General features: G+C 45.5%; 1 protein-coding gene across 1 annotated transcript; it reads right to left on the minus strand.

The window, feature by feature from the left end:
• Positions 1–862: 862 nt before the first annotated feature.
• Positions 863–27048, minus strand: LOC132571034 (oocyte zinc finger protein XlCOF6-like; the record flags this gene model as incomplete). The annotated part of the gene is made up of 7 exons (XM_060237665.1): positions 26984–27048; positions 5547–6050; positions 4819–4933; positions 3902–3978; positions 3560–3686; positions 2462–2634; positions 863–2242 (listed from the first exon to the last, which is right to left on the minus strand). Coding segments are annotated over exons 2-7 (2295 nt in total), but the record flags the coding sequence as incomplete, so codon positions are not given.
• Positions 27049–27189: the final 141 nt, after the last annotated feature.

Consider the following 27189-nt stretch of genomic DNA (forward strand, 5'->3'; position numbering starts at 1 on the left):
CGCCCTTTCTTCATTACCTGTTACAATTTCACTTTCTTGCCCTCGCAATGGGCTTACCATGTCCTTGCTCTTTTTCTTACTCTGAACATAAGAAAAGAACCCTTTTTTGTTGTTTTTAGCATCTTTGGCCAGCCTAAGCTCATACTAAGCTTTAGCTTTCCTAACTTTTTCTCTACAAGCACTGGTGATTTGATTATATTCATCCTTGGTTATAAGGCCCTCCTTCCATTTCCTAAAGGAGTCTTTTTTATTTCTCAAGTCCTTAGAGAGCTCTTTATGGAGCCACTTCGGCTTCTTTAGGCTTTTTCCATTTTTTCTTCTCATAGGAATATGAGTCTCTTACCACACTCCAAGCTTTCAAAGGGTTTCTCTGCTGTGTGGGTTCTTTGATGGTCTTGAAGAGTGCTCCCTTCACTGAATCTCTTTCCACACTCTGTGCATTCAAAAGGTTTTTCCCGTGTGTGGTTTTTTTGTGCTTTTGAAGGTGTGAATTCACACCAAATCTCTTTCCACAGTCTTAGCATTCAAAAGGTCTCTCCCCTGTGTGGGTTCTCTGATGGTCTTGAAGATGACCACTTGTAATGAATCTCTTTCCACACAATGAGCATTCAAAAGGTTTTTTCCATGTGCGGGTTCTCTGATGCTCTTGAAGATGACCACTTGTAATGAATCTCTTCCTACACTCTGAACATTCAAAAAGTTTCTCACCTTTGGGGGTTCTCTGATGTTGGTGAAGATTGCCACTCCAACTGAGTCTCTTTCCACACACTGAGCATTCAAAAGGTTTCTCACCTGTGTGGGATCTTTGATGCCGTTGAAGATTACCACTCCAACTGAATCTCTTTCCACACTCTAAGCATTCAAAAGGTTTTTCCCCTGTGTGGGTTCTATGATGCTCTTGAAGTTTGCGACTCTTACTGAATCTCTTCCCACACTCTGAACATTCAAAAGGTTTTTCCCCTGTGTGGGTTCTATGATGCTCTTGAAGTCCGCCACTCCGACTGAATCTCTTTCCACACTCTAAGCATTCAAAAGGTTTTTCCCCTGTGTGGGTTCTATGATGCTCTTGAAGTTTGCGACTCTTACTGAATCTCTTCCCACACTCTGAACATTCAAAAGGTTTTTCCCCTGTGTGGGTTCTATGATGCTCTTGAAGACTGGAACTGTGACTGAATCTCTTTCCACACTCTAAGCATTCAAAAGGTTTCTCACCTGTGTGGGATCTTTGATGCTGTTGAAGACTACCACTCCGACTGAATCTTTTCCCACACTCTAAGCATTCAAAAGGTTTCTCACCTGTGTGGGATCTTTGATGCTGTTGAAGACTACCACTCCGATTGAATCTCATTCCACACTCTAAGCATTCAAAAGGTTTCTCACCTGTGTGGGTTCTCTGATGCCAATGAAGACTATCATTCCGACTGTATCTCTTTCCACACTCTGAGCATGCAAAAAGTTTCTTGCCTCTGTGGGTTATCTGATGTTGGTGAAGATGGCCACTGTGACTGAATCTCTTTCCACATTCTGAGCATTCAAAAGGTTTCACACCTGTGTGGGATCTTTGATGCTTTTTAAGTTGGCCACTCTGACAGAATCTCTTTCCACACTCTGAGCATTCAAAAAGTTTCTCCCCTGTGTGGGTTCTTTGATGATACTGAAGACTGCAACTCTGACGGAATCTCTTTCCACACTCTGAGCATTCAAAAGGTTTCTCCCCTGTGTGGGTTCTTTGATGATACTGAAGACTGCCACTCTGACTGAATCTCTTTCCACACTCTGAGCATTCAAATGGTTTCTCACCTGTGTGGGTTCGCTGATGCTGTTGAAGATTGCCACTCTGACTGAATCTCATTCCACACTCTGAGCATTCAAATGGTTTCTCACCTGTGTGGGTTCGCTGATGCCGTTGAAGTTGGGCATTGCTACTGAATCTCTTTCCACACTCTGAGCATTCAAATGGTTTCTCACCTGTGTGGGTTTGCTGATGCTGTTGAAGTTGGCCATTGCTACTGAATCTCTTTCCACACTCTGAGCATTCAAATGGTTTCTCACCTGTGTGGGTTCGCTGATGCCGTTGAAGATGGCTATTGCTACTGAATCTCTTTCCACACTCTGAGCATTCAAATGGTTTCTCACCTGTGTGGGTTCGCTGATGCTGTTGAAGTTGGCCATTGCTACTGAATCTCTTTCCACACTCTGAGCATTCAAATGGTTTCTCACCTGTGTGGGTTCGCTGATGCCGTTGAAGATGGCCATTGCTACTGAATCTCTTTCCACACTCTGAGCATTCAAAACGGTTATCATCTTTGCATATTCTTTGCTGTTGGAGATTTCTACTCTGATTGAATTTCTTTCCACACTCTGAAGGTTTCTCTCCTCTGTGTATTCTTTGCTTCACAGAAAACTGTGATCTATATTTGAAGTACTTTCCACACTGAATGGTTTTACTTGTCTTCATTACATTGTGCTTTGGAAAATGTATGTTACGCTTTCTTCCATTATTCTCCTTAACCCAACAGCTGTCTTTCTTTCTCTTAGGTATACTTTTATTCCTGATGTTTCCTCTTATGTCTTCATTATTAACTCTGTCTGGCAATTGCTGATGAAGTTCCTCATTCCTCTGACCATCCTCTGCTGGAATAATGGGAGAGAGAGAGTGTTAGCACCTGGGAGGGAAGGTAACATCCAAATTCATCTAATTGACTGCAGAAAGAAAAGACTGACAGCCCTTCATTCATTCATTTATTCATTCATTCATTCATTCAATTTGTGTCCCGCCCTCCTCGCCAAAGCAGACACTGGGTGGCACACATTAAGAGGTCACAAGACCAATATTATTAGATAAAAATATAAATATAAGTACATCATAAATAAAACAAATAGATACAACAATGGTAGGCGCTTATAGATCCAATATATTGATGTATTAAAATGTATTAAAGATGGCAGATACTTCCAACTCCATCGGTGTTTAGATTTTATTGTTCAAGTATTTCTGCTAGATGTCCTATAAGAAAAAGATCCCAAAGTCACAGAATGGTGTTCGAGGTGGGCCAGATGGATTAGTTTCTGCCTGAAAAATACCCTTGGCGATATGCACATTCTGGAAAGCCAGAAGGTTGCACCCTAATGCCAGGGAGCAGACATCGGGATGCAGAGCAAGGGGTTCCAAAGGAATTATCTCACCTTGGGGGGATTCCTCTATCCAAGAATAGAACTCTTAGAACTGTGGCTGTTGAGTCTCTGAATGGGGCTGGGGGCTCAACTCCTGACACAAGAGCTTTGTGCAACAGCAGTCAGACCATCCAGGGGAAAGGAGTGTTGAAAAGGCAGACCACAGAGAAATGAGGATCTGGCCCCTTCATCCCTTTCATCCCACCTTTGCCTCAGGCCAGGACACTTTCTCTGGATCGGGTGATGGCCACAACACTGGCCTCAGTTGCCCCTCAGCAAGTAGCTGGAAAGGACTCAAAATGGTGTATTTATTGTTCAGTGTTTTGAGTCATGCCTCATCCCAATGGCAGAATTCGCACCTTTGTCACCTAGGAAAGATCCTTACCCAGAGAGGCCACGTTCCCATAGTTCTCCAGCATGACTTCCCGGTAGAGAGCTCTTTGTCCCGGATCCAGCAGGGCCCACTCAGCCTCAGAGAAAGAGACGGACACCTCCTCCAAGGAAAAGGGGCCCTGGAAGAAAAAGCAGATCCCTCCTCTTCAGAGGTCATTCCATGCAGAGACTGCACAAGGGAGGGATTGTCTTGGGAAGGTGCAGGATGTGTGGCTGGGGGTGGGTAGAGGGAGTGGCCTCCAGAGCCTCTCTCACCTGCTAGAAACTGCAGAAGGAACCCCCCCCCCCGAGAAAGGTGAAGGGGCCCAGGCTGTGCCCTGCTCAGATCCCCTACCTGGGCTGGAGGTTCAGCAGCCGCTTCCACACCTCTGAAAAGACAACGGCTCAACAGCATCTCTCCACAGCCTGTTCCTGAGACAAAGGAGGAAAGAAGGGTGTTTTTCAGGATTTTCGATTCCATTTGCTTGTTTGTACCCTGCTTCACACACCCCCTTCTCAGGGGTGCGAAACCTCAACCTGTCTACACTCAACAATCTTCTAAATACTTTTAACTAAATCCTGGGAGAGGCAGAAGAGGAGCACCAGGGACCTGTGAGCCTCGGGGATTACAAAAGCTGACAACGTACTTCAGACTTCTGGGAGACCCGTGTCAGGTCGGGGGGGGGGCGGAAGAGGGGTGGAAATAATGTCGAGTGACACGTCACTGTCACGTTTGGCCAGAGGTGACTTGAGCACATCTGGAGAGTCAAGGGTAAGATGGATGAGTTTTCAGGCAGTCTCTACAAACAGCTTTTCAGACAGATGCAACAGCACAACATCAAGTCTGCCCCAAGCCCAACCCCAGAGCCCCTGGGGGGAGCAGGCCACACCCTGTCCCCCCACCCCAGTATCCTGCTTCCCACAGAGGCCCACCAGATGCCCCTATAAGAACTGTTATAGAAGCCAAATTTGTCCCATATTATTGGCCCCAAGAAGGTGTTTTCCAGAGCTCTGCTGCACAGAGGGTGGAGGGTCTTTTTCTTCATTGGGTAGAACTGAAGGAGGGTGAGAGATGAACATTTTTGTTCATGTGAAGAACCGCCTTCCATGAACTTATCAACCCCCCTTTGAGAGGTTTCACAGTTGGTGGACATGGAGTGCCACAAATTCACTCTGTGTTCTGTGAAGAAGAGTTTAATTATTTCCCCTGACCTGAACCGTCTATCCATTTAGAGGGTGCCCCAATCACACCCAGGCACAAAAGGCCCTTACCACAGGAGAGGGCATCTTGGGCACACTCCATAGCCTGAGCCCTCTGCCCTTGCTCCAAGGAATCTCCTTCCGTCTCAGGGAACATAGCTTCTTTCTTCGCGGATGAAGCCCAAATCTGAAAAAGCAGCGCGGGGGGGGGAGGGGTAAGAGATGGAATGGAAAATAGGCCAAGGAATGGATCCTGCCCCCCTCCCAGACTCTGCACCCTTCTGTCAGCAGACCTGGTGGGTTATCTGGAGGGAGAAGAAATTCTCTAGAAAAAGCGGCTAGGGAGGGAGGGAAGGAGGGAAGGAGGGAAGGAGGGAAGGAGGGAGGGAGGGAAGGAAGGAAGGAAGGAAGGAAGGAAGGAAGGAAGGAAGGAAGGAAGGAAGGAAGGAAGGAAGGAAGGAAGGAAGGAAGGAAGGAAGGAAGGAGGGAAGGAGGGAAGGAAGGAGGGAAGGAAGGAAGGAAGGAAGGAAGGAAGGAAGGAAGGAAGGAAGGAAGGAAGGAAGGAAGGAAGGAAGGAAGGAAGGAATTTTTCCCCTGCTCTTCACTTTTAGTGTCAGAGCAGTTTAGTAATCTCCTTCCCTTCCTCTCCCCACAACAGACACCCTGAGAGGTAGGTTAAAAGGCTGTTACATCTCCCACTTGGATGATTAACACTTAAGACAAATATCTGGCAGGGAACCTTTAGGATAAGGCCAGCTATCGTTGCTTGAATTGGACACACCTGGAGGGAATCCCCTCACCTGTCCTGCCTGCCTCTTCTCCTCTGCCTGGCTCAGGAGGAAACCTTCGGCCAGGGCCACCGCCTGGGAACTGGTCTCCGGCCCACATCCTCTGACCCAGCCCTGCATTTCCTGGGGCAGGAGAGTCAGGAACTGCTCCAGGATCACCAGGTCCACGATCTGCTTCTTGGTGTGCCTCTCCGGCTCCAGCCACTGGCTGCAAAGTCCATGGAGCTGGCTGCAAACCTCTCGGGGCCCATCGGCCTCATGGTAGCGGAACTCCCAGAAACGCTGGCAATGCACTTCTGAAGTCATGGTGCCCTCAGCCAGGGTCTCTGGCCCAGCCCTTTCCCAGAATTCAACCCCACTCCCAGCTTGGAGGGGAAGGGGTCCTTTGCTTGATGCCTTGCCAGTCCCAGCTCCTTCTGGGTCCTGCTCCTCCATCTCCTGCCCCTTCTACTGAGTCACCTCCGTCTGTGGAAAGATGCCTTTGTTCAGTTGGCTGTGAAGAGGAAAGGCTTCTTTCTGAGGAAAGGAGAGAGACAGGCAGTAGCATCTCACAAAAATAAATGAGAATGGACACACACTAGCAAAACCCACAAACCTTCATATGCTCTGGGGACAGATTACAATTGCCCAGGTGGAGATTAAAAAAGGGGCCTTCTTTTGGTCTGTAAGGTAAAGGTAAAGGTAGTCCCTTGTGCAAGCACCAACTCGGGTGACATCGCATCACAACGTTTTCACGGCAGACTTTTTATGGGGTGGTTTGCCATTGCCTTCCCCAGTCATCTACGCTTTCCACCCAACAAACTGAGGACTCATTTTACTAATCTCAGAAGGATGGAAGGCTGAGTCAACCTGGAGCTGGCTACCTGAACCAGCTTCCGCTGGGATCAAACTCAGGTTGTGAGCAGAGAGCTTGGACTGAAGTACTGCAGCTGACCACCTTGCTATAGAAAAACAGGGAAGTAGCAGAAATGGACCATCTATCAGTGAGATTAAAGGAAGGGAATGTTCAAATGTGCAAAGATACATGGCAACCGTTGTATGTCTGGTTAAAAATGATGTGAAAACAAAGGTTTTGGTAAAGAGGGCAAAATAAATATGTGAAATAAGAACAAGATGGGGAAAGTTTTGGAAAAGTCTACAATAGGATAGGAAATTTGAATGCTAGATTAATAGTAAATGTATTATACTATGATATGCATTAATTTGGATGTATAGCACAGATGTCTAGACTAATTTAGTTCCACCACTATTCTCCAGTATATGTCAGGCTCTGTAACTCTATCATATTAAAATTATAGAATACTAACCAAATGGACTCTTCACACTAACCCAAAGCCTTTTGTTGTACTTTAGCTAGCATGCATATCAAAGGGGGGGACGTTGGAAGTGTTAACTTTGTTTAGGTTTTAAAAGGAGCAAAGGAATGTGACCGTTAGTAGATACCGCGGTTGACCAGCATCTTCCCAGAGGCAAAAAGATAAGCGGAAGCTCTCGTGTGAAAGCTTGCACCTTCACTCCCTGTTGTTTTGAGAATAGTGGCTTTGTTTAGATATTGCTTTGATGTAGATTCCTTAAAACTAAGAGACACCCAGTCCCAGGTATTAGTCTCAACTTTTGTATCCAGCTATGAGTTTCCAATAAAGTATACATTGTTTCAATGAATACTGCCTTGAATCTCCATCTCCTGAGATTTTGGGACTAATCCTTGAAAAGGGGTTTATCTGAACCGGCCACTTTGAAGTCGACTGGCTGAAAAAGTTCCTGATAACGGAGAACCTCCAGGGGAACAGAAAACTCCCCCGTGGCCCGTCCTTGGACATAGGCACGCCACGGGGATCGAATCCCCTTCCTACATCCAGACCCTGTTCATCAGCTCGCAGCAGTGGAAGCCGAGGACCTCTACCGCACTGAGGGACGCAGCCCCGGCCCGGAACGAGACCCTCCTCACCCGGCCGCCTACGGAGGAGTCAGGAGAAGAGGTCGACGAGTCACGCATGAGCCTACCCGACCCAGAGGACGGGGTCGAGGGCCGTGGAGAGAGAATGAGGCCGCCCGCTTGGAAGAAAAGATCTTAGGGAAAGTGAGGTCTCACAGAGGTCTAAGAGGAGCGGAGCAGAGCAGCTCTGATAGCTGAGACAGCTGGAGAAGTTGCTGAGAATTTCTGAGTTTTGAAAGACTTCATTCTGAGGTTTGTGGGGCTGCCTAAAATTCTGAGGTGTGATAGCTGGGGAACTGCTGTTTGTTTGGCCTTTGTTTGCTCTTTATTTGGTTGAATGGGCTAAAGGAGAAAGAGATCGAGAACGATTGAGAGTGATTGCTGCTGATTGCTGAGGAGTGCCTCTGCTCCACCCTCTTTGCATTTTAAGCTGTGCCTTGCCAAAGGCGCAAGCCGAAAGGTGAGAGCTAAAGGGCTCTTGGCCTGTGGCTCTTCGCCTGGGGGCTCCCTAACGATCAGGAACCCAGATCCCTGATTTCCTTGTTCTCCCAATAGGGTTATATATATATATATATATATATATATATATATATATATATATATATATATATATATATAAAAGATATATATAAGATAGAATGCCAGCAGGGGGATGGGGGCTTTCCAGTGTTTTGCACTGCGTGTCACATGTACGACTATCTGCCCAAAGGACAGAAGTCTTGGTTGTGTGCTTGATGCAAGGAGCTCCTGGTCCTCAGGGAACGAGTTCGTACCCTTGAGGCCGAGGTGACTTCCCTGGAGAAGCAGAGACGTTCAGTTAGGTACTTGGGGAAGACTCTCAGGGGCGTATTAGATGAGCCCCGCTCTGAACGTAGCAGCCCTGTTGCTGCCAGAGAGCGTGAGGGTCGAGAGGGAACAGGGCACTGTGCTGAGGATAAGGGGAATGCGCCCTCAGAAGGGACCTCTTCTTCGGTTGGTGAGCGGGAATCCTTTCGCGCCAAGGAACCATCCCTGGGTAGGGGGAGAGGGGGGGTCTGGGTAGTTGGTGATTCGATCCTTAGGCAAGTAGACAGCTGGGTGGCAAAACCGCGTACTGACCGTATGGTGACTTGCCTGCCTGGTGCGAAGGTAGCGGACATTACGCGTATAGTAGATAGGCTGATAGACAGTGCTGGGGAGGAGCCTGTGGTCGTGGTGCATGTGGGCACTAACGATGTGGGGAAATGCAGTCGTGAGGTCCTGGAGGAAAAATTTAGGCTGCTAGGCGGGAGACTTAAGGCCAGGACCTCCAAGGTAGCCTTCTCAGAAGTGCTACCTGTTCCACGTGCACGGCAGGAGAGCCAGGCACAAATTAGAAGTCTCAATATGTGGATGAGACGATGGTGTAAGAAGGAAGGGTTTAAGTTTGTTAGGCACTGGGATGCTTTCTGGAACAAGCGGGAGCTGTACAAAAGAGACGGTCTCCACTTGTCCCCGGATGGAACCAGGCTGCTGGCGCTTAAAATCAAAAAGGTGGCAGAGCAGTTTTTAAACTAAATCTTGGGGGAAAGCCAACAGGAGATGAAATGTCTCTGGTTCGGGAGGACTCATCTCAAAGAGATGAAGGGTTGGCTGCTATCTTTCTACCGGGTAACGGACCAGAGTTGTCCACTGTGATGGTGACAAACAGTATGGACTGTCTGCCAGAGTCTCGAGGCGGCAGGAGGAAGGTGGCAGGCCTAGCTTGCTTGGGAAATTATAGATGTTTGTATGCAAATGCTAGAAGTGTTCGAAGTAAAATTGGTGAATTGGAATGTTTAGTGTTGGGAGAAAACATAGACATTGTGGGAATTTCAGAAACTTGGTGGAATGAGGAGAAAGTGGGACACGGTGATTCCTGGATATAAGTTATATCGGAAGGATAGGGAAGGAAGGGTTGGAGGTGGGGTGGCTCTGTATGTCAGAGAGGATATACGGTCCAGTAAGACTGAGGTCAAAGAATTAGATTCACTTTTAGAAATGCTTTGGGTTGAAATAGAGGGCCCAAAAGGAAATTTAACGATGGGAGTTTGTTATCGCCCACCAAATCAAAAGATAGAGGACGATTATAATATGATGGAAGGCTTAAAGATAGCGGCTAAATGTAAAAACTGTGTCGTAATAGGTGATTTAAACTACCCACAGATTGATTGGGTCAATATGTGTTCTGGTCGAGAGAAAGAGATTGAGTTTCTTGATGCTCTCAATGACTGTGCTATGGAGCAGATGGTCTCAGAATCTACCAGGGGTGGGACGATCCTGGATTTGGTCCTAAGTAATGCCCAAGACTTGGTGAGAGATGTAAAAGTGATTGCGCCGCTTGGGAGCAGTGACCATAATGTTATTGATTTCACCGTTTGTATAAATAGGAAGTTGCCCAAAAAGACCGCCACAACCACGTTTAACTTTAAAAGGGGTAAATACGCTGAGATGAGGAGGCATGTGAGGAGGAAACTGAAAAGAAAGGTAAATATGGTCAAAATCCTTGGGGAAGCTTGGAGACTATTTAAAACTATAATCCTAGAAGCTCAGATAAAATACATACCACAAGTTAGGAAAGGCACAAACAGGCATAAGAAAAGGCCTGCATGGTTTACAAACAAAGTAATGGAAGCTGTAAAAGGTAAGAAGGACTCCTTTAAGCGGTGGAAAACCAGTCCAAGTGAGATTAGTAAAAGGGAACACAGGCTGTGGCAAATCAAATGCAAGACTGTGATCAGGCAGGCAAAAAGGGACTATGAGGAGCATATTGCAAAAAACATAAAGACCAACAATAAAATTTTCTTCAAATATATTAGAAGTAGGAAACCAGCCAGAGAGGCAGTGGGGCCCTTGGATGACCATGGGGTCAAAGGATTACTGAAGGAGGATAGGGAAATGGCTGAGAAGCTGGATGAATTTTTTGCCTCTGTCTTCACTGTGGAAGATGAGAACTTTTTGCCCGCCCCAGAACCCCTAATTTGGGAAGGGGTCTTGAAAGACCTGAGTCAGATTGAGGTGACAAAAGAGGAGGTCCTACAACTGATAGACAAATTAAAAACTAATAAGTCACCGGGTCCGGATGGCATACATCCGAGAGTTCTGAAAAAACTCAAAGTTGAACTTGTGGATCTTCTAACAAAAATCTGTAATCTTTCATTGAAATCTGCCTCCGTTCCTGAGGACTGGAAGGTAGCAAATGTCACCCCCATCTTTAAAAAGAGTTCCAGAGGAGATCCTGGAAATTACAGGTCAGTCAGTCTGACTTCAATACCGGGAAAGTTGGTAGAAAGCATTATCAAGGACAGAATGAGTAGGCTCATTGATGAACACGGGTTATTGAGGAAGACTAGCATGGGTTCTGTAAGGGAAGATCTTGCCTTACTAACCTGTTACATTTCTTTGAGGGGGTGAACAAACATGTGGACAAAGGAGACTCGATAGATGTTGTTTACCTTGACTTTCAGAAAGCTTTTGATAAAGTGCCTCATCAAAGGCTCCTTAGAAAGCTTGAGAGTCATGGAGTAAAAGGACAAGTCTTCTTGTGGATCAAAAACTGGCTGAGTAATAGGAAGCAGAGAGTGAGTATAAATGGGCAGTCTTCGCAATGGCGGAAGTAAGCAGTGGGGTGCCGCAAGGCTCGGTACTGGGTCCCATGCTCTTTAACTTGTTCATAAATGATTTAGAGTTGGGAGTGAGCAGTGAAGTGGCCAGGTTTGCGGATGACACTAAATTGTTCAGGGTGGTGAGAACCAGAGAGGATTGTGAGGAATTCCAAAGGGATCTGTTGAGGCTGGGTGAGTGGGCGTCAACGTGGCAGATGCGGTTCTATGTGGCCAAGTGCAAAGTAATGCACATTGGGGCCAAGAATCCCAGCTACAAATACAAGTTGATGGGGTGTGAACTGGTAGAGACTGACCAAGAGAGAGATTTTGGGGTCGTGGTAGATAACTCACTGAAAACGTCACGATAGTGTGTGTTTGCAATAAAAAAGGCCAACGCCATGCTGGGAATTATTAAGAAGGGAATTGAAAACAAATCAGCCAGTTTCATAATGCCCCTGTATAAATCGATGGTGTGGTCTCATTTGGAGTACTGTGTGCAGTTCTGGTCGCCGCACCTCAAAAAGGATATTATAGCATTGGAGAAAGTCCAGAAAAGGGCAACTAGAATGATTAAAGGGCTGGAACACTTTCCCTATGAAGAAAGATTGAAACGCTTGGGACTCTTTAGCTTGGAGAAACGTCGACTGCGGGGTGACATGATAGAGGTTTACAAGATAATGCATGGGATGGAGAAAGTAGAGAAAGAAGTACTTTTCTCCCTTTCTCACAATACAAGAACTCGTGGGCATTCGATGAAATTGCTGAGCAGACAGGTTAAAAAGGATAAAAGGAAGTACTTCTTCACCCAAAGGGTGATTAACATGTGGAATTCACTGCCACAGGAGGTGGTGGCGGCCACAAGCATAGCCACCTTCAAGAGGGGTGTAGATAAAAATGTGGAGCAGAGGTCCATCAGTGGCTATTAGCCACAGTGTGTGTGTGTGTGTGTATAAATTTTTGCCACTGTGTGACACAGAGTGTTGGACTGGATGGTCCATCGGCCTGATCTAACATGGCTTCTCTTATGTTCTTAAGACCCAAATGAAGGGGCTGGCGAAGGACCTCCGAAGCGAGATCCAGAGTAATACACAGGCAATCGCCTGGGAAGTGGGGAGGCGCCTGCAGTCCCTGTGGGATATGGAACGCCGGCAATCCCGGGGGTCGGGACTGCGCGCACAACCACCTCTGGCGAATCCCGGTGGGTCCAGCACCTCGAGAACCGTGAACTCGACCTCAAGTTTGACGGGGACCCAGAGGAAGTGGAATACTTCACCATCCAGGCAACCAGCTATATGCACTACTGGGGAAACACCTTCCCCGATGAGCCGAGCGGACTACCTAGGATCGAAACTCACGGGAGCGGCCCGGACTTCCTGTTTGGCTTGGAAGGCAGACTGAAGCTCCCTACGAAGGGGGATTTTTTTTTCTCTGTTCAGGGTATAAAAGACCTCTTTCGGGGGGTCTATGCCTATTAATTTTAGTTAAAGATTAATCCAAGATGACGTCACGACCCTTGAGCTGTTGATATCGATTTGGAAAAGGTGGGGAGCCACCTCTTTTAAATCTTGATGTCCGGTGTTATCAGAGGGACGTCAATCAACACCTGCAGAGGATTAAAAAGTCATTAATTTGACTTAAGCCTGCCGGAATCCAGACACTTAAGAAAGGACTTATAATTGCAAGAAGACGAAAAGCCGAAGTGCCAAGAATATCTATTTAAGGTGCTTTTGATTTACATTTCTACTCTTGAGACTTTCCAAGCTTATCTAAAAGTTGTGGGAGTTTATAAACAGATGGAATCGAGGAGTGACTGGAGGAGGATGGTTGCCTGCCAATTTTGAACTTTTAGAACTTTGTATATTTGGGGGCATTGGCAAGGCTCGGGAAAAGAGAAAGGTGTTTCGAACAGTTGCAGTGGATGACGTTGGTGTTTTCTTTCTGTGGATATCATTCACTTCTACAGGCTTTAAACATCGTTGGAATTTATAAATGAACTGAGTTGAAATACAACTGAATTAATGAAGTTGGCAGCCTGCCAGAACTGAGTTTAATAGCTTTGAAAGAGCTAGGAGAAAAAAGAGAAAGATTTTCTGGATGTTTGCAGCTGGGATCAGTGACGCAGACAAATTTTACATCCCTACAAATTCCAAAGACTGCGATATTTGACACGTGAACAGAGCAATTTGACCCAGGAAGTTAAAGGTTTGGACTAATTAAATAAAGTCTGTAAGGATTATAAAAGCTGTGACATTTGAACCAGGAAGGAATTAAGACAAAGACCAAGAAGGACCCCTCTAACCATAGAGAAAGAACGAGTGCCATTTTAAAGGGAAATAAAACTGTTAAATTGGTTAAAAATCAATATCTCAGCTTAGGAAGCTAAGAGAAAAACAGGACTAGTTTTGTTTGATACAGCAGGCCCTAAGCTATTGGATTTTGTGTTGAACTTTGATTGGAAAAACTTTTAAGTTTTGGGGGGGGGGGGGTTATGTCAGAAGGAAGGGTAACTCGTGCAAGGGCCCACTCATTTGATAAAATGCAATCTCATTTGATGCCCTTGAAGCTAAAATGTTAAAGGCAATGGACAAGATGCAATTTGCAATGAGAAAAGATTTAAAAAAGGAAGTTGGAGATCTTAGGAAAGATATTGAGGGCTTTAAGGATGAGATCAAGGACAGAGTTAAGGAGGTAGAGGAAAAAGTGGATATACATGCTTCTACCTTGTTAAAACTCCAAGAGAAGGTTACCATACACGATTGCAAGTTGATGGAAACACAAGTTCACTTGAGAGGAGTACCTGAAGGGGAGGAGGCAGATTTTATGGACCACATGGTGAATATTATTTCTGAATACTTAGAAGAAGATCCTGAAAAATTTAGAAGTATGTTGGATGGAGCTTACAGAGTTAACTCAGCATATGCAAAGAATAAAGGCCTACCAAGAGATATTGTTATAAGACTAAGATCTAAGGATATAGCAGGAAAAATCTTAAACAAAGGTTTTCAAAAAGATTGGATCATAGAAGGGAGCAAAGTCAAAATAATGAAAGAGCTACCAAAACAAGTGATTAATGACAGGAAGAAATACAAGAAGTTAACAGACAGACTACGTACAGAGGGCACAAGATTTAGATGGATATTACCTGAAGGTCTTGGCTTTGAACAACATGGAACAAGGATTACAATAAAGAGTGAACAAGAGATGCATAGTTTTTTTGAAGAGAATAAAAAGTCTACATCATAATGGAGTACAAGTTACTATCTTGGAACATAAATGGACTAAATTCACCACAAAAAAGAAGAACAACATTTCATTGGATTAAAAAGCAAAAATGTAACATAATATGTCTACAGGAAGTTCATATACAACAAAAAGATCGTAAATTTTTGTGGAATAAAAATTTGGGACTGGAATTTTTTTCATTGGCGGAACAGAAGAAAAGAGGGGTAGTCTTCTATATTAAAGAACAATTACAACCAAAACTAATATTTAAAGACAAGGAAGGAAGATATATTGCTGTAGAAGTGATAATTGAGGCGAAAAAAACATTACTATTAGAATTATATGCGCCCAATGGAGCAAAAGATAAGTTTTTTAAAGAAATTAATCGACAATTAGATGAAGACATATGATCAAATTTTGATGATGGGCGATTTCAGTGGGACAATACAAAACAATATTGATAGATCAAGTCAAAAGAAGAATGACAAAGAGGGGAAACTACCAAACTCTTTCTTTGAGTTGGTTAAACAAGAAAATTTGGAAGATATATGGAGAAAATTCAATCCTGAAGTAAGAGACTATACTTTCTTTTCAGCTAGACATAATTCTTTTTCTAGAATAGATATGTTATGGGGTTCCAAGACTTTGGGCCTTATAACTAAAACAGTAGAGATTCTACCAAAGGTTTGTGCAGACCATAACCCAATATGTTGGATTACAAAATTGCAAACGAAAACAAGAAGATGGAGAAGTAATGAGGATTTGCTAGAAGATAAAGATATTGTGACATTTTTAGAAAAGGAAACTGCGGCTTTCTTCCAAATAAATGAAACTGATGACATGGAATTTCAAACAGTATGGGACACTTATAAAGCAGTAATGAGAGGAATATTAATTACATTGAACAATAAAGATAAGAGGGCTAAAGAAGAATGGTTGTCAACATTACAAAATGAAATAAACAAAAAAGAAAGGGAATTGAAAAAAAGGCCTGGGAAAAAGAAATTAATAAAAGAAATTACAATATTACAATCACAAGTAAGACATTTGCTGAATAAAGAACTAGAATGGAACTTAAAAAGTCTGAAACAGAAATCGTTTGAAAGTGTGAATAAACCTGGAAAGTATTTGGCTTGGCAACTGAAGAAAAAGAAAGAAAACAAAACTATTAATAAAATTATGGCTGGTGGAAAAACAATAGATCAAGATGGAATTAAAAGAGAATTTTTTAAATATTATGCAAATTTATTTAAGGGTGTGAAAATAAAGAAAGGAAAGATGGAAGAGTATCTATGGAATTTTCAAGTGGCACCTTTGACTGAATACATGAAAAAGACTTTAAATGACCCAATAGAGAAAATTGAAATTGAAGCAGTAATAAAAGCAATGAAAGAAGGTAAGGCCCCTGGGCCAGATGGATTTACATCTAAATTTTATAAAATTCTCAAGGACGAGATAACACCCAAACTGATGAAATTGTTAAACATGATAAGAGAAAATGGAAAAATTCCAAATACTTGGAGAGAAGCTGTAATTTCTTTGATTCCCAAAGAAGACAAAGATGCCACAAATGTAAAGAACTACAGACCAATTTCATTGCTAAATAATAAGATCTATACAAGAATTTTGGCAGAACGATTGAAGCAATATTTGATTAATTTTATAAAAAAAGACCAAGCCGGATTTCTTCCTAAAAGACAGATAAGAGACAATGTAAGAGCTGTTATCAATGTTGTGGAATATTATGAGAAACATCCAGAAAAGGAAGCGGCTTTATTTTTTGTGGATGCAGAAAAAGCCATTGATAATTTAAATTGGGACTTTATGTTTGCAGTAATGGAAAAAATAAATTTAGGGGAACATTTTATAAAGATGACGAAAGCAATATATACGGAACAATATGCAAAATTGTGTATAAATGCAGATCTTACAAAAGAGTTGAAGGTAAGCAAAGGTACAAGACAAGGATGTCCGTTGTTGCGATTATTGTTTATAATGACTCTTGAAATTTTATTACAACAAATACAAAATGACAATGAAATAGAAGGATTAAAAATTAGAGGATTCTCTTATAAATATAAAGCTTTTGCATATGATATTGTGTTCATAATAGAGAATCCGATTCAGGTGTCACCGTTGCTGTTAGCTAAGATAAAAGAATATGGAGAGTTAGCAGGATTATACATAAACAAAGAGAAATCAAAATTTTTATGTGAAAATATGCAACCAAATAGACTTAAAGAATTACAAACGGTGACGGGTTGTGAAGTCGCGACCAAAATTAAATATCTTGGAGTGGAAATAACTATGAAGAATATTGATTTGTTTAAAAATAATTATGAAAAATTATGGTGTAAGATGGACAAAGATTTGATGAAATGGAATAGACTCAACTTGTCCTTATTGGGCAGGATTGCTGCAATAAAGATGAATATTTTGCCAAGAATAATGTATTTGTTCCAAACTATCCCGATTGTGAAGGATACTAAACAATTTAACAAATGGCAAAGGAAAATTTCTGATTTTGTATGGGCTGGAAAGAAACCAAGGATTAAGATGAAGATTTTAATAGATGCCAAAGAGAGAGGTGGTTTTCAGCTCCCGGACTTAAGATTGTATCACGATACGGTCTGTTTGACATGGATCAAAGATTGGATAATGCTGTTAGATAAAAAACCTTTATGGTTAGAAGCTCATGGGAATAAATTCGGCTGGCACGCATATCTGTGTTATGGGAAGAATAAGATGGACGGCTTTTTCTCTCACCATTATATCAGAAATAGTTTGTTAAACACTTGGATAAAATATAAGAAATATGGCGATGAGAGAAAGCCGCTTTGGATAGTGCCAGCAGAAGTAATAAAAATAACAGCTAAATCTGATGAAGAAAGAGCGATGTCATACAATCAACTGCTTAAGATCCAAGGAGACAAAATTGAATTAAAATCTGCGGAAGAGTTAAATAATATATATGACTGTTTTCAGATGCAACAAATTAAAAGCTTGATGGAAAATGATATTAAAACGGATGGAATTAGACGCGAGCAAACAGAACTGGAAAGGGTCCTGCTTGGAGATAATGAAAAATTAATATCGAAAGTATATAAATTACTATTGAAATGGTTTACAGAAGAAGAAGTAGTAAAGTCTCAAATGGTAAAATGGGCAATTAATGTGAACAGAGAAATACAAATGGATACATGGGAGCACCTTTGGAAGAACTCGATGAAGATCTCAACTTGTCAGAGTATTAAGGAGAATTGTTTTAAGATGATGTATAGGTGGTACATGACTCCGAAAAAGCTGGCTAGGATGAGCAAAAAGATGTCGGATAGATGTTGGAAATGTAAAAAACATGAAGGTTCTTTCTTTCACATGTGGTGGACTTGTGAAAAAGCGAAGGAGTATTGGAATAGGATACAACAAGAAATCTCCAAAATTTTGGGTTATGATTTCAAGAAAATTGCAGAGACTTTTTTGCTTGGATTACAATTAGAAAAATTTCCAAAGGAAGACAGGACTTTAATTTGGTACTTGTTCTCAGCTGCTAGGACATTGTATGCGCAGCTTTGGAAGCAAGGAAAAATACCAGAGAAATGGGACTGGATTGTGAAAGTTGTATCGTGGAGTGAAATGGACAAATTAACTAAAATTTTAAAAGACTATGACTTAGACTTATTCAAAAAGGAGTGGAAGAAATTCAAAGGATATATGGAGAAAGAGTGGAACATAAAAAGATATTGGACAATTTTTTAGTAGTAATTAAAAGTATTTTTTGATTGATTAGTGGTACCTTTAAAATTGAATTCAAATTTTTAACTTCGGGGAAGTCAGTATTGGAGGGAGGGGGGGGTGAAATATCATATGGTTTAGTATAAGAAAAAGATAATTAAATATTGTAACCATGTGTTATTAATAAATTGTTAAAACACACGAAACTCACGGGAGCAGCCCGGAGATGGTACGTGAGTCTATACGAGTCGAGAGGTCCGGAACTGGGGAATGTGCACGCTTTCTTACAAGCCATGCTGCACCAATACGAGGATCCCCTTCAAGAGGCTTGGGCCCTCAACGTGTTGAAAAACCTGAAGCAAGGGGCCCGCTCGGTAAGAGAATACACAGCGGAGTTCCAGACCCACTGCGCCCAGTAGAGAGGATGGAACGAGGTGATGAAAATCGAAGCCTACCAGAGTGGCCTCAGATCCGCCCTCCTGTATCAGGCCCTCCACCAGGCATGGCCGACGATGCTGGTGGGATGGGTCCAATTGGCAGACGAAGTTGAAACCAACATGGATTGAGTGGCCCTGCAGCGACAGTGGGTGGGGAGCAGAGGGGGACGTGAGGCTCGGTCAGGGGCAAAGACTGAGTCCAAAAAATCTATCCCTCCCCCCGAGCAGCTCCGCAAAGGGATCCACCACCTGCAGATGCTACCGATGTGGCAACCCGGGGCATCTAGTTGGGGAATGCCCCGAGAAACCTCGAGCCCCCCCCCCCTGCACTGAAGACCATGGGCCCCAAGGTGAAGAAAATGCCGGGAAGACCGAAAGAGCCCAGCTGGGGCAACACCGCATTGTCGGCGGTGCTTGACGAGGATTTTACCAGGGAGAACGAGTCGGTAGACGAGTCAGAGCCGTCGGGAAATGAGCACGACCTGCCCTAAGCGGTGCCGAAAGGCAGGTTGACATCACACCGGCACCACTGCGGGTGAGAATATCCGGAGAACTATTTTTAGTCCCTCTGACTTTACTGAACCCCAATTCCAAACGGTTTATGCACGGCCGAGCGCTAATCGACTCGGGGTGCACTAGGGAAATTATCACCCCGAGGCTAGTGGAAGCGCTAGGATTAGCAAGAAAACCCCTACCTCACCCGCTACAATTTGAGCAAATGGACGGGACGGTAATGAAGGGGGAGCCGTGTGTAGAAGAAACCCAATTTTTCCCAGTAGGGATTAAAGAGCACTGGGACATGGAGGTGTTTGTAATTGCACCCTCCTCATCCTTCGATGTAGTAGTGGGGGTAGGATGGCTAGCGAGGCACCAACCAAACATCCAGTGGGCCGAGCAAACCATAGACTTTGACAGCAAAAAATGCACCCACCACCAATGGTCGGTAAAGTGGGGCCCCGCGCCTCCCCCCAAGAATGAGAGACTATGCCTAACAATAGAGGAAGTACGATCCATCCCGCAAGAGTATCGGGACTTACGTAGAGTGTTTAGTGAGGAAGAGGCAAACGAACTCCCCCCCCCACAGAAACACAGACTGTGCCATTGAACTCATGCCGGGGCAAGAGTTACCCAAAGCGAAACTGTATTCAATGGGATGGGCAGAGAAGGCAGAACTGAGAAAGGTCTTGGACAAGAATTTAAAATGGGGGTTCATCCGACCAGCTATGGCCCCGCACGCGGCCCCAGTACTCTTCAGGAAGAAGAAGGACGGGCGGCTCAGACTTTGCACAGATTTTCGTGGGATAAATGCCATATCCATGTCAAATGCCTACCCCATCCCACTGATTAAAGACTTATTAAGCACAGTATCGGAGGGGTCCATCTTTACAAAGTTAGATCTGAGGGACGCTTACTTCCAAGTCAGAATTAAAGAAGGAGACGAATGGAAGACAGTGTTCAACACCCCCTTGGGACAGTTCGAGTATTTAGTAATGCCGTTTGGGTTGCAAGGGGCCCCCGGAGTGTTTATGAACTTCATCAACAAAGTACTGAGGGAGTACCTATACAAAGGGGTGGTGGTGTACCTGGATGACATCATTATCTATTCGAAAGATCTACCCTCCCACATAAAGTTGGTGAGGAAAGTGCTCAACACCCTGCTAGAGCACAAACTCTATGCTAAGTTGTCGAAATGTGAATTTCACCAAAAGGAACTAGATTACTTGGGCTTCAGAGTATCGGGAAAGGCTTAGCCATGGACCCAGTGAAAATCCAAGCAGTATTGGACTGGGAACCCCCGAGGACACGTAGACAGCTCCAATCTTTTATCGGATTTGCAAATTTTTACCGTGGGTTCATAGAGGGCTTTGCCAAAGTGATGCTACCACTAACCGATCTGTTAAAAACTAAGGGGCGGGGACCCGAGGCGAAAAGACCAGGCTCGAGATTAGCATGGTCCCCCGAGTGTCAGAAAGCGTTTGAAAAATTAAAACAACTGTTCACTAGTGAACCCACCCTAGAGCACCCAAATGAACTGAAACCCTTCATGGTGCAATGTGACGCCCCCGATGTAGCCGTCGGAGTCATACTGATGCAAAAAGACCCTGAGGGCAGACTAAAACCCTGCGCCTACATATCCAAGAAATTTTCCAATGAACAGAGTAATTGGTCAGTCTGGGACAAAGAAGCCTTTGCCGTAACCTTCGACTTAAAGACATGGCGGTCCTGGCTGGAAGGGGCCAGGGTACCATTTGAAATATGGACGGATCACAAAAACTTAGAGGCACTTACCGGGCGCCGAAAATTAACCGCCAAACAGATCAGGTGAGCGGGGTTCTTCGCCAAATTTGATTTCACGTTACGACACATCCCCGGCTCAAAAAACTTTTTAGCAGACGCCCTCTCTCTGCTGCCGCAACACGAAAGCCAATGGGAGGAAACCATAGACTCTCTCATCCCACCTTCAGCTGTCACAGTAGGCGTGACTACCCAGTCAGGGAAAAAGACCGGGAAACCAGAACCGTGGGGGGGAAACAAACCAATCACAGAAGCAGAACAAGAAGGGGAGGAACGGCCGGAAGGGCTAGTAAAGGGAGAAGGAGGATTTTGGTATCATGAAGGAAAGTTATACGTCTCCAAAAGCCTCCGCCAGGAAGTACTACAGCACTGCCACAGTAGCAAATTAGCAGGGCATTTTGGCTACGTAAAAACACTGCACCTAGTAAATAGGCTATTCTGGTGGCCCCAAATGAAAAAAGATGTTTCAGAATTTGTAGCGTCTTGTCCAACCTGCATAATGGCCAAAAGGAGGGGGGGGAACCACCAGGTTTACTGCGTCCCACTCCCACCGCCGATCGACCTTGGTCAGCGGTGTCAATGGACTTTATAGTCAAACTACCTGTCTCGCAAGGACGGACAGTAATTCTAGTAGTGATTGACACGTTTTCAAAACAAGCCCACTTCATCCCTTGCAAACAACTCCCCACCGCTAAGAAACTGGCACGCCTGTTTTTCCAACACATTGTGGAACTACACTCATTCCCAGACAAGGTCATTAATGACCGCGGCCCACAATTTGTTGCCAACTTCTGGCGGGAGTTTTGTAAGCTGACAGGTATTGAACAGGGACTGAGTTCCGCCTACCACCCACAAACGGACGGACGGAACGTGTGAACTCTCTTCTCGAACAATATCTAAGGTGCTTCATCAATTACCAACAAGACAACTGGGTGGAACTATTGCCTTCTGCAGAGTATGGCTACAACAATAGCCTGCATAGCTCAACAAAAACCACCCCATTCCAAATTATGAATGGATACGAAGGGAAACCCTTCCCCAATTTGCCAGCCACCAACCCTACAGCCAACCCAATTTGCCAGCCACCAACCCCCACCTCGTGTCACCAATGGTGGGAAACTCTTACCAAAGGGTGGGGAATAATCCAAGAAAACCTAGAGGTGGCCAAACGGGATTACAAGGCGCACTTCGACAAAAAACACTCACCCGAATGGAACGTCAAAGTAGGGGATTCTGTATTCCTCTCAACCAAAAACTTACCATTACCACAGTCATCCAGAAAATTGGCATACAACTACTTACGACCTTTCAGAATCAAAAGAGTGATAATGTCAGCGTAGGGTTCATGGAGTTTCCAACAATGAAGAGTCTCTTTTCATTTGAAAATAAATTTCATTTATTAGATACAACAATGTTACTCCTGCAAAAGGCCTTTGAGAGTGATAACGTATAGAAGGCAAGCATTGGCATTTATGGGGGCACATCAAAGCATAGGGGATGTATTTATTTATTTATTTAGAATTTATATCCCACCCTTCCCACAAGTGGCTCAGGGCGGCTTCCAGCATTAGATCCAACATAAATTAAACAATATTTAAACATGTAAGGGAATAACTTTAAAACAGATAAAACCATAAAAATTAATAAATATTCCAATATATACAGAGATCTGGCAGGTTGCTTTAAAATTCTCAAGCTAGGTGTAGGCTAACCGGAAGAGGGTTGTTTTACAGGCCCTGCGGAACTGAACAAGGTCCCGCAGGGCCCTCACCTCTTCCGGTAGCTGATTCTACCATGTAGGGGCCATAACAGAGAAGGCCCTTTGTCTTATGGCTTTCAAGCGGGCTTCTTTCGGCCCAGGGACAGTAAGGAAGTTTTGTGATCCCGACCTCAGTACTCTCTGGAGAACATGCGGGGAGAGACAGTCCTTCAGGTAGACAGGTCCCAAGCCATATAGGGCTTTAAAGGTGATAACCAGCACCTTGTACCGGACTCGGTATATCACTGGAAGCCAGTGCAGAGTCCGAAGACCCGGCTGAATGTGCTCCCACTTTGGGAGGCCCAATAACAGCCGGGCCGCGGCATTCTGCACCAGCTGCAATTTCCGAGTTCGGGACAGGGGCAGCCCCATGTAGAGGGCATTACAGTAGTCCAACCTCGAGGTGACCGTAGCATGGATCACTGTTGCTAGGTCGTCGCGCTCCAGGAAGGGGGCCAACTGCCTTGCCCGCCTAAGGTGAAAAAACGCGGACTTGGCAGCGGCTGCTATCTGAGCCTCCATCTTTAAGGAAGGCTCCAATAACACCCCCAAGCTCCTGACCTTGTCCGCCACTATCAGCGGCGCACCGTCAAAGGCTGGTAGGGGGATTCCCCCTCCCAGGCCGCGGCGACCCAAGCAAAGGACCTCTGTCTTCGCAGGGTTAAGCTTCAGCCCGCTCAGTCTGAGCCACTCAGCCACGGCATGCAATGCCCGATCTAGATTTTCCGGGGCGTAGGTCGGCTGGCCGTCCATCAGTAGATAGAGCTGGGTGTCATCAGCATACTGATGACACCCTAGCCCGTACCTTCGGGCAATCTGGGCAAGAGGCCGCATGTAGATGTTAAATAACATCGGGGAGAGAACCCGATGTTAAATCATTCTCACAACATAGCTACATTCTACTTTCCCGAGGTGTTTACTTCACACGCCTGTTATCTCTCCTCGGTTTGAGCAATGTCCTTGCGGCGCCTGGGAAGTGGCTGGTAACTCCCGGACTTCAAACACCCTTTATTGCTCATGGCGCCCATTCCATCCCTCCTCCCTTTCCTTCCCTCGGGTCAGTTTGAAATACTACTAAGGTTCAGTCAGGTTAGTGGCTAAGGTAAACAACATAGGCAACATGGTTAGTATCAATAGTTCATATGAACACAAGCTGACAGATAAATGCGGTGACTGTTGAACTAGAACTACCTAAAATGTTTAGTAAAATTCACCCTGTTTTCCATTGCAGTCTTCTGAAAAAAGATCCTGGAGCTACGTCTTGGCATCCACGCCCTACGACGCCCACCCCTATTCAAGTGGGGGGTCAGAGTCATCATGAAGTGCAAGAGATACTAGATGCCAAGCTAAAGCGAGGGATAGTGTACTTCCTGGTTCGGTGGAAGTACTTTCCCCCCTCTTGCGACGACTGGGTTAAATCAACAGATCTAAGGGCACCTTTTCTTTTAAAAAGATTTTACCTACTGCACCCAGACAAACCCCAAGCACGAGCTCTGTAACTCTATCATATTAAAATTATAGAATACTAACCAAATGGACTCTTCACACTAACCCAAAGCCCTTTGTTGCACTGTAGCTAGCATGCATATCAAAGGGGGGGACGTTTGAAGTGTTAACTTTGTTTAGGTTGTAAAAGGAGCAAAAGAATGCGACCATTAGTAGATACCACGGTTGGCCAGAGGCAAAAAGATAAGCGGAAGCTCTCGTGTAAAAGTTTGCACCTTCGCTCATGTTGTTTTGAGAATAGTGGCTCTGTTTAGATATTGCTTTGATGTAGATTCCTTAAGACTAAGAGACACCCAGTCCCAGGTATTAGTCTCAACTTTTGTATCCAGCTATAAGTTTCCAATAAAGTATTACATTGTCTCAATGAATACTGCCTTGAGTCTCCATCTCCTGACAGTATGCTGATATGTTTTGTTTTGTGATTGTATTGGTTATTTTTGTTTGTTTGCATGGTATTACGTCTGTATTGTTTTCGGTTGGTTGTATAGTGCTGGTTGGTTATATAGCGTTTTGTATTGTACGTTTTGAATTAATAAATCTATAAAATCGCTTAAAAGAATAGAAAAAAGGGGACTCCTTGAATATAAATATTACTATCAAAACATGTATATGTAACAGGAAAACCCCTTTTGGCCTCTACTTCTGAGCAGACTCTGAAAACATAAATGTGCACAAATTGAAGGCACTTCAATATTCCCAGTCTGCACTAAAATGAATTCAAACCGCCTGCAGAAAAACCAACCAGAGTGCACACAGGCACTTAATGAAGGTTAAGAGTCTGCTATTGACTCCTAAACCAAAATCATGAGAAAACAGCCTGTAATGAATTCTTACATCCAAACTGCACACAGATACTTGAAGAAACAAATCATCCCCTTTCACAGTCTTGCACGTTCAGTCCACTGTTTTTTCAGCAAGATGTAGGTTAAAGAATTAAGTCCATCCACAGAAAGCCAGTCCATGTTATCTGGTGTCAAACATTTTGTTGCGTTTTTCAAGACTGATGGCTTTTAAGCGGAACCCAAAAATCCTTCTCTTCCTCAACCTTGAGGGCTACCAAGTGTGCCTGGAGATCTGCCCACCCAAAGCCGCACCGGTGCCCTGCTGGTGTAGGGCAAAGGTTAATCTGGCGCTGGCATAGACTGGGATTGTTCCCGGGGTGGGGTTTGCTTGGGGATGGGGTTCAGTCCCCCAGTGAGGGCACCAGGGCTGCTGGGAGGAAGGGGGACTGGGGGAGGCGAGAGACTCTGCAGGATGCACAAGGTTGCCAACTCCAGGTTAGGAAATTCCTGGCAATTATGGGGGGGCTGGTGCCTGTGGAAGGGGGGGGAGGGGGGCATCGAGCCCACCCCCCAAAGCAGCCATTTCCTGCCCTCAGACTGATCTCTGGAGTTGTAATTTGAGATGCTCTCCAGCCCCTCCCTGGACACTGGCAACCCCACATCAGAGAGATGGAAGGACCAGTCAAAATGTTTGGCATTCTGGCCACCCAATCAGCATGAAGGAGTCGCCATCAGTCCTCCTACCCACCAAAAGGCAAGTTTTGTATTCCTGCTGGCAGCCCCCTTAGCAGGACCTGAACCCCCCCCCTCTTGTTTCTCCCTGTTGTGTTGCCCCAGGTGGTGGTGGGGAAACTTTCCCTCACTCCACCCAAGCCCCGCTGCAGGAGGGAGAATTTGGGGTTGTGTTACGGCTGCCTCTCCCAAGTGAGTTGTGGTGGGAGGGGGCAGGGGTGATGTGGCTGCAGCAGCGGTGTGTGTTCGCTCCCGGTGTGTTGAGTGTGCACAACACCGCTGTGTGTGCGGGGGTACTTGGACTTACAGCTGTGGCCCTCCTTGGGGCATCTACATCTTTCATGCCACAATCCTCACAGGGATGTGTGCCCGTGTGCAACTGGTTCCTGGGTCTGAGAAAGGCTGATGCCAGGGGGTGTGGCCACCCCAGCATGCCCCTCCCCTGCCAGTCAGAGGGGAGCCCCCTGCTGCAGTGCTGGGTGGGCACTGCCTCTGTCTCCATGGTCTTCCCTGGCAGTGCCGGGCTCTATGGTCCCCTGGCAGCAGAGCTTGCCTGCTTTTCCTCTCCTCCGCTGGGCAGCCCCCAGCCCCACACTAGGCCCACGTCTGGGTCTCAGGAGGGGGTTGTGGCTGATTCCACCGCAGAGAGGAGCCGTGTTCCCTCTAAGCTGCGAAGTCTTGTGAGCAAAAATTCTACTTTGTGAGCTACTGGCATTAAAGCTGTGAGCTATTGCGTGAGCTATTGTGTCTTGGGGGCATTTTTCCTGAGCTAAGGCAGGAATGTGTGAGCTGGAGGCTTAAAACCTGTGAGGGAGCTCACACTAACTCAGTTTAGAGGGAACACTGGGCAGGAGTCCGTCCCCCCCCCCCCCCTGTGCCCCTTTTCACCGAAGCCCAGCATTTTTGGGGAGGGGGAGGGGGGGCTGCCCATTAAAATGCCCAGAGACAGAATGTCAGATCCATACGTGTAATTTTGCTTGTGCTGAAAGGCACTGATTTTAGATCCCCCCTCCCCAAAAAAGAAACCCCCCTTACCCCGTGGAACAAAACTGGTGCCTAAGAGAGTTGCGCTCTGGTGTATTCTCTCGCAGCCTGCTCAAAAGCGGGGCTCTGCGCTGCGGAAGTCCCGGCGGCCCTCTTGCCTTTGTCATCTGGACTTTGGCGCAGACGGTTTAGAAGTCGCGGAGGGGACTTAGCAGTGGAGCCCCCCCTCTGGCTGCAAGAGATCAGCCCCCCCCCCCGAAAACGACCGTCCTGGGGGGCGTGGGGGGGCTCTCTGGCCTTCCTCCCCTCTCAAGTCCCCCCCCCTTGGGCACAAACCTTTCCCTCCCCCCCCCGCCCAAATGTCCAGCAACTTCCCCAGAGTTGCCCCCCCGCTGAAAATGATAACCCCCTCCCCTCCCTCCCTTGCAAGATCTCGAGGCTGCCCCCCCCCCCGTGCCTTACTTCTGAGTAGGCCTCCCGGGAAGCTCTTGCTGCAGCTGCGTCTTTGCAGCCCCCTCCTTCGCCCTGCAAATGCAAACCCCTCCCTCGGCCAACCCCCAGGAAATGCGCCTTCCTCCCTCTCCCCCCCCCCCCCCCATTGCACGGCCTTTCTAGCCAGCAGCTCGGCTCTTTTAACCGCTTGGGGAAAAGGCGACCCGTGCGCAACT

This window comes from Heteronotia binoei, chromosome 5 (assembly GCF_032191835.1).
Source record: "Heteronotia binoei isolate CCM8104 ecotype False Entrance Well chromosome 5, APGP_CSIRO_Hbin_v1, whole genome shotgun sequence".
Taxonomy (NCBI): domain Eukaryota; kingdom Metazoa; phylum Chordata; class Lepidosauria; order Squamata; family Gekkonidae; genus Heteronotia; species Heteronotia binoei.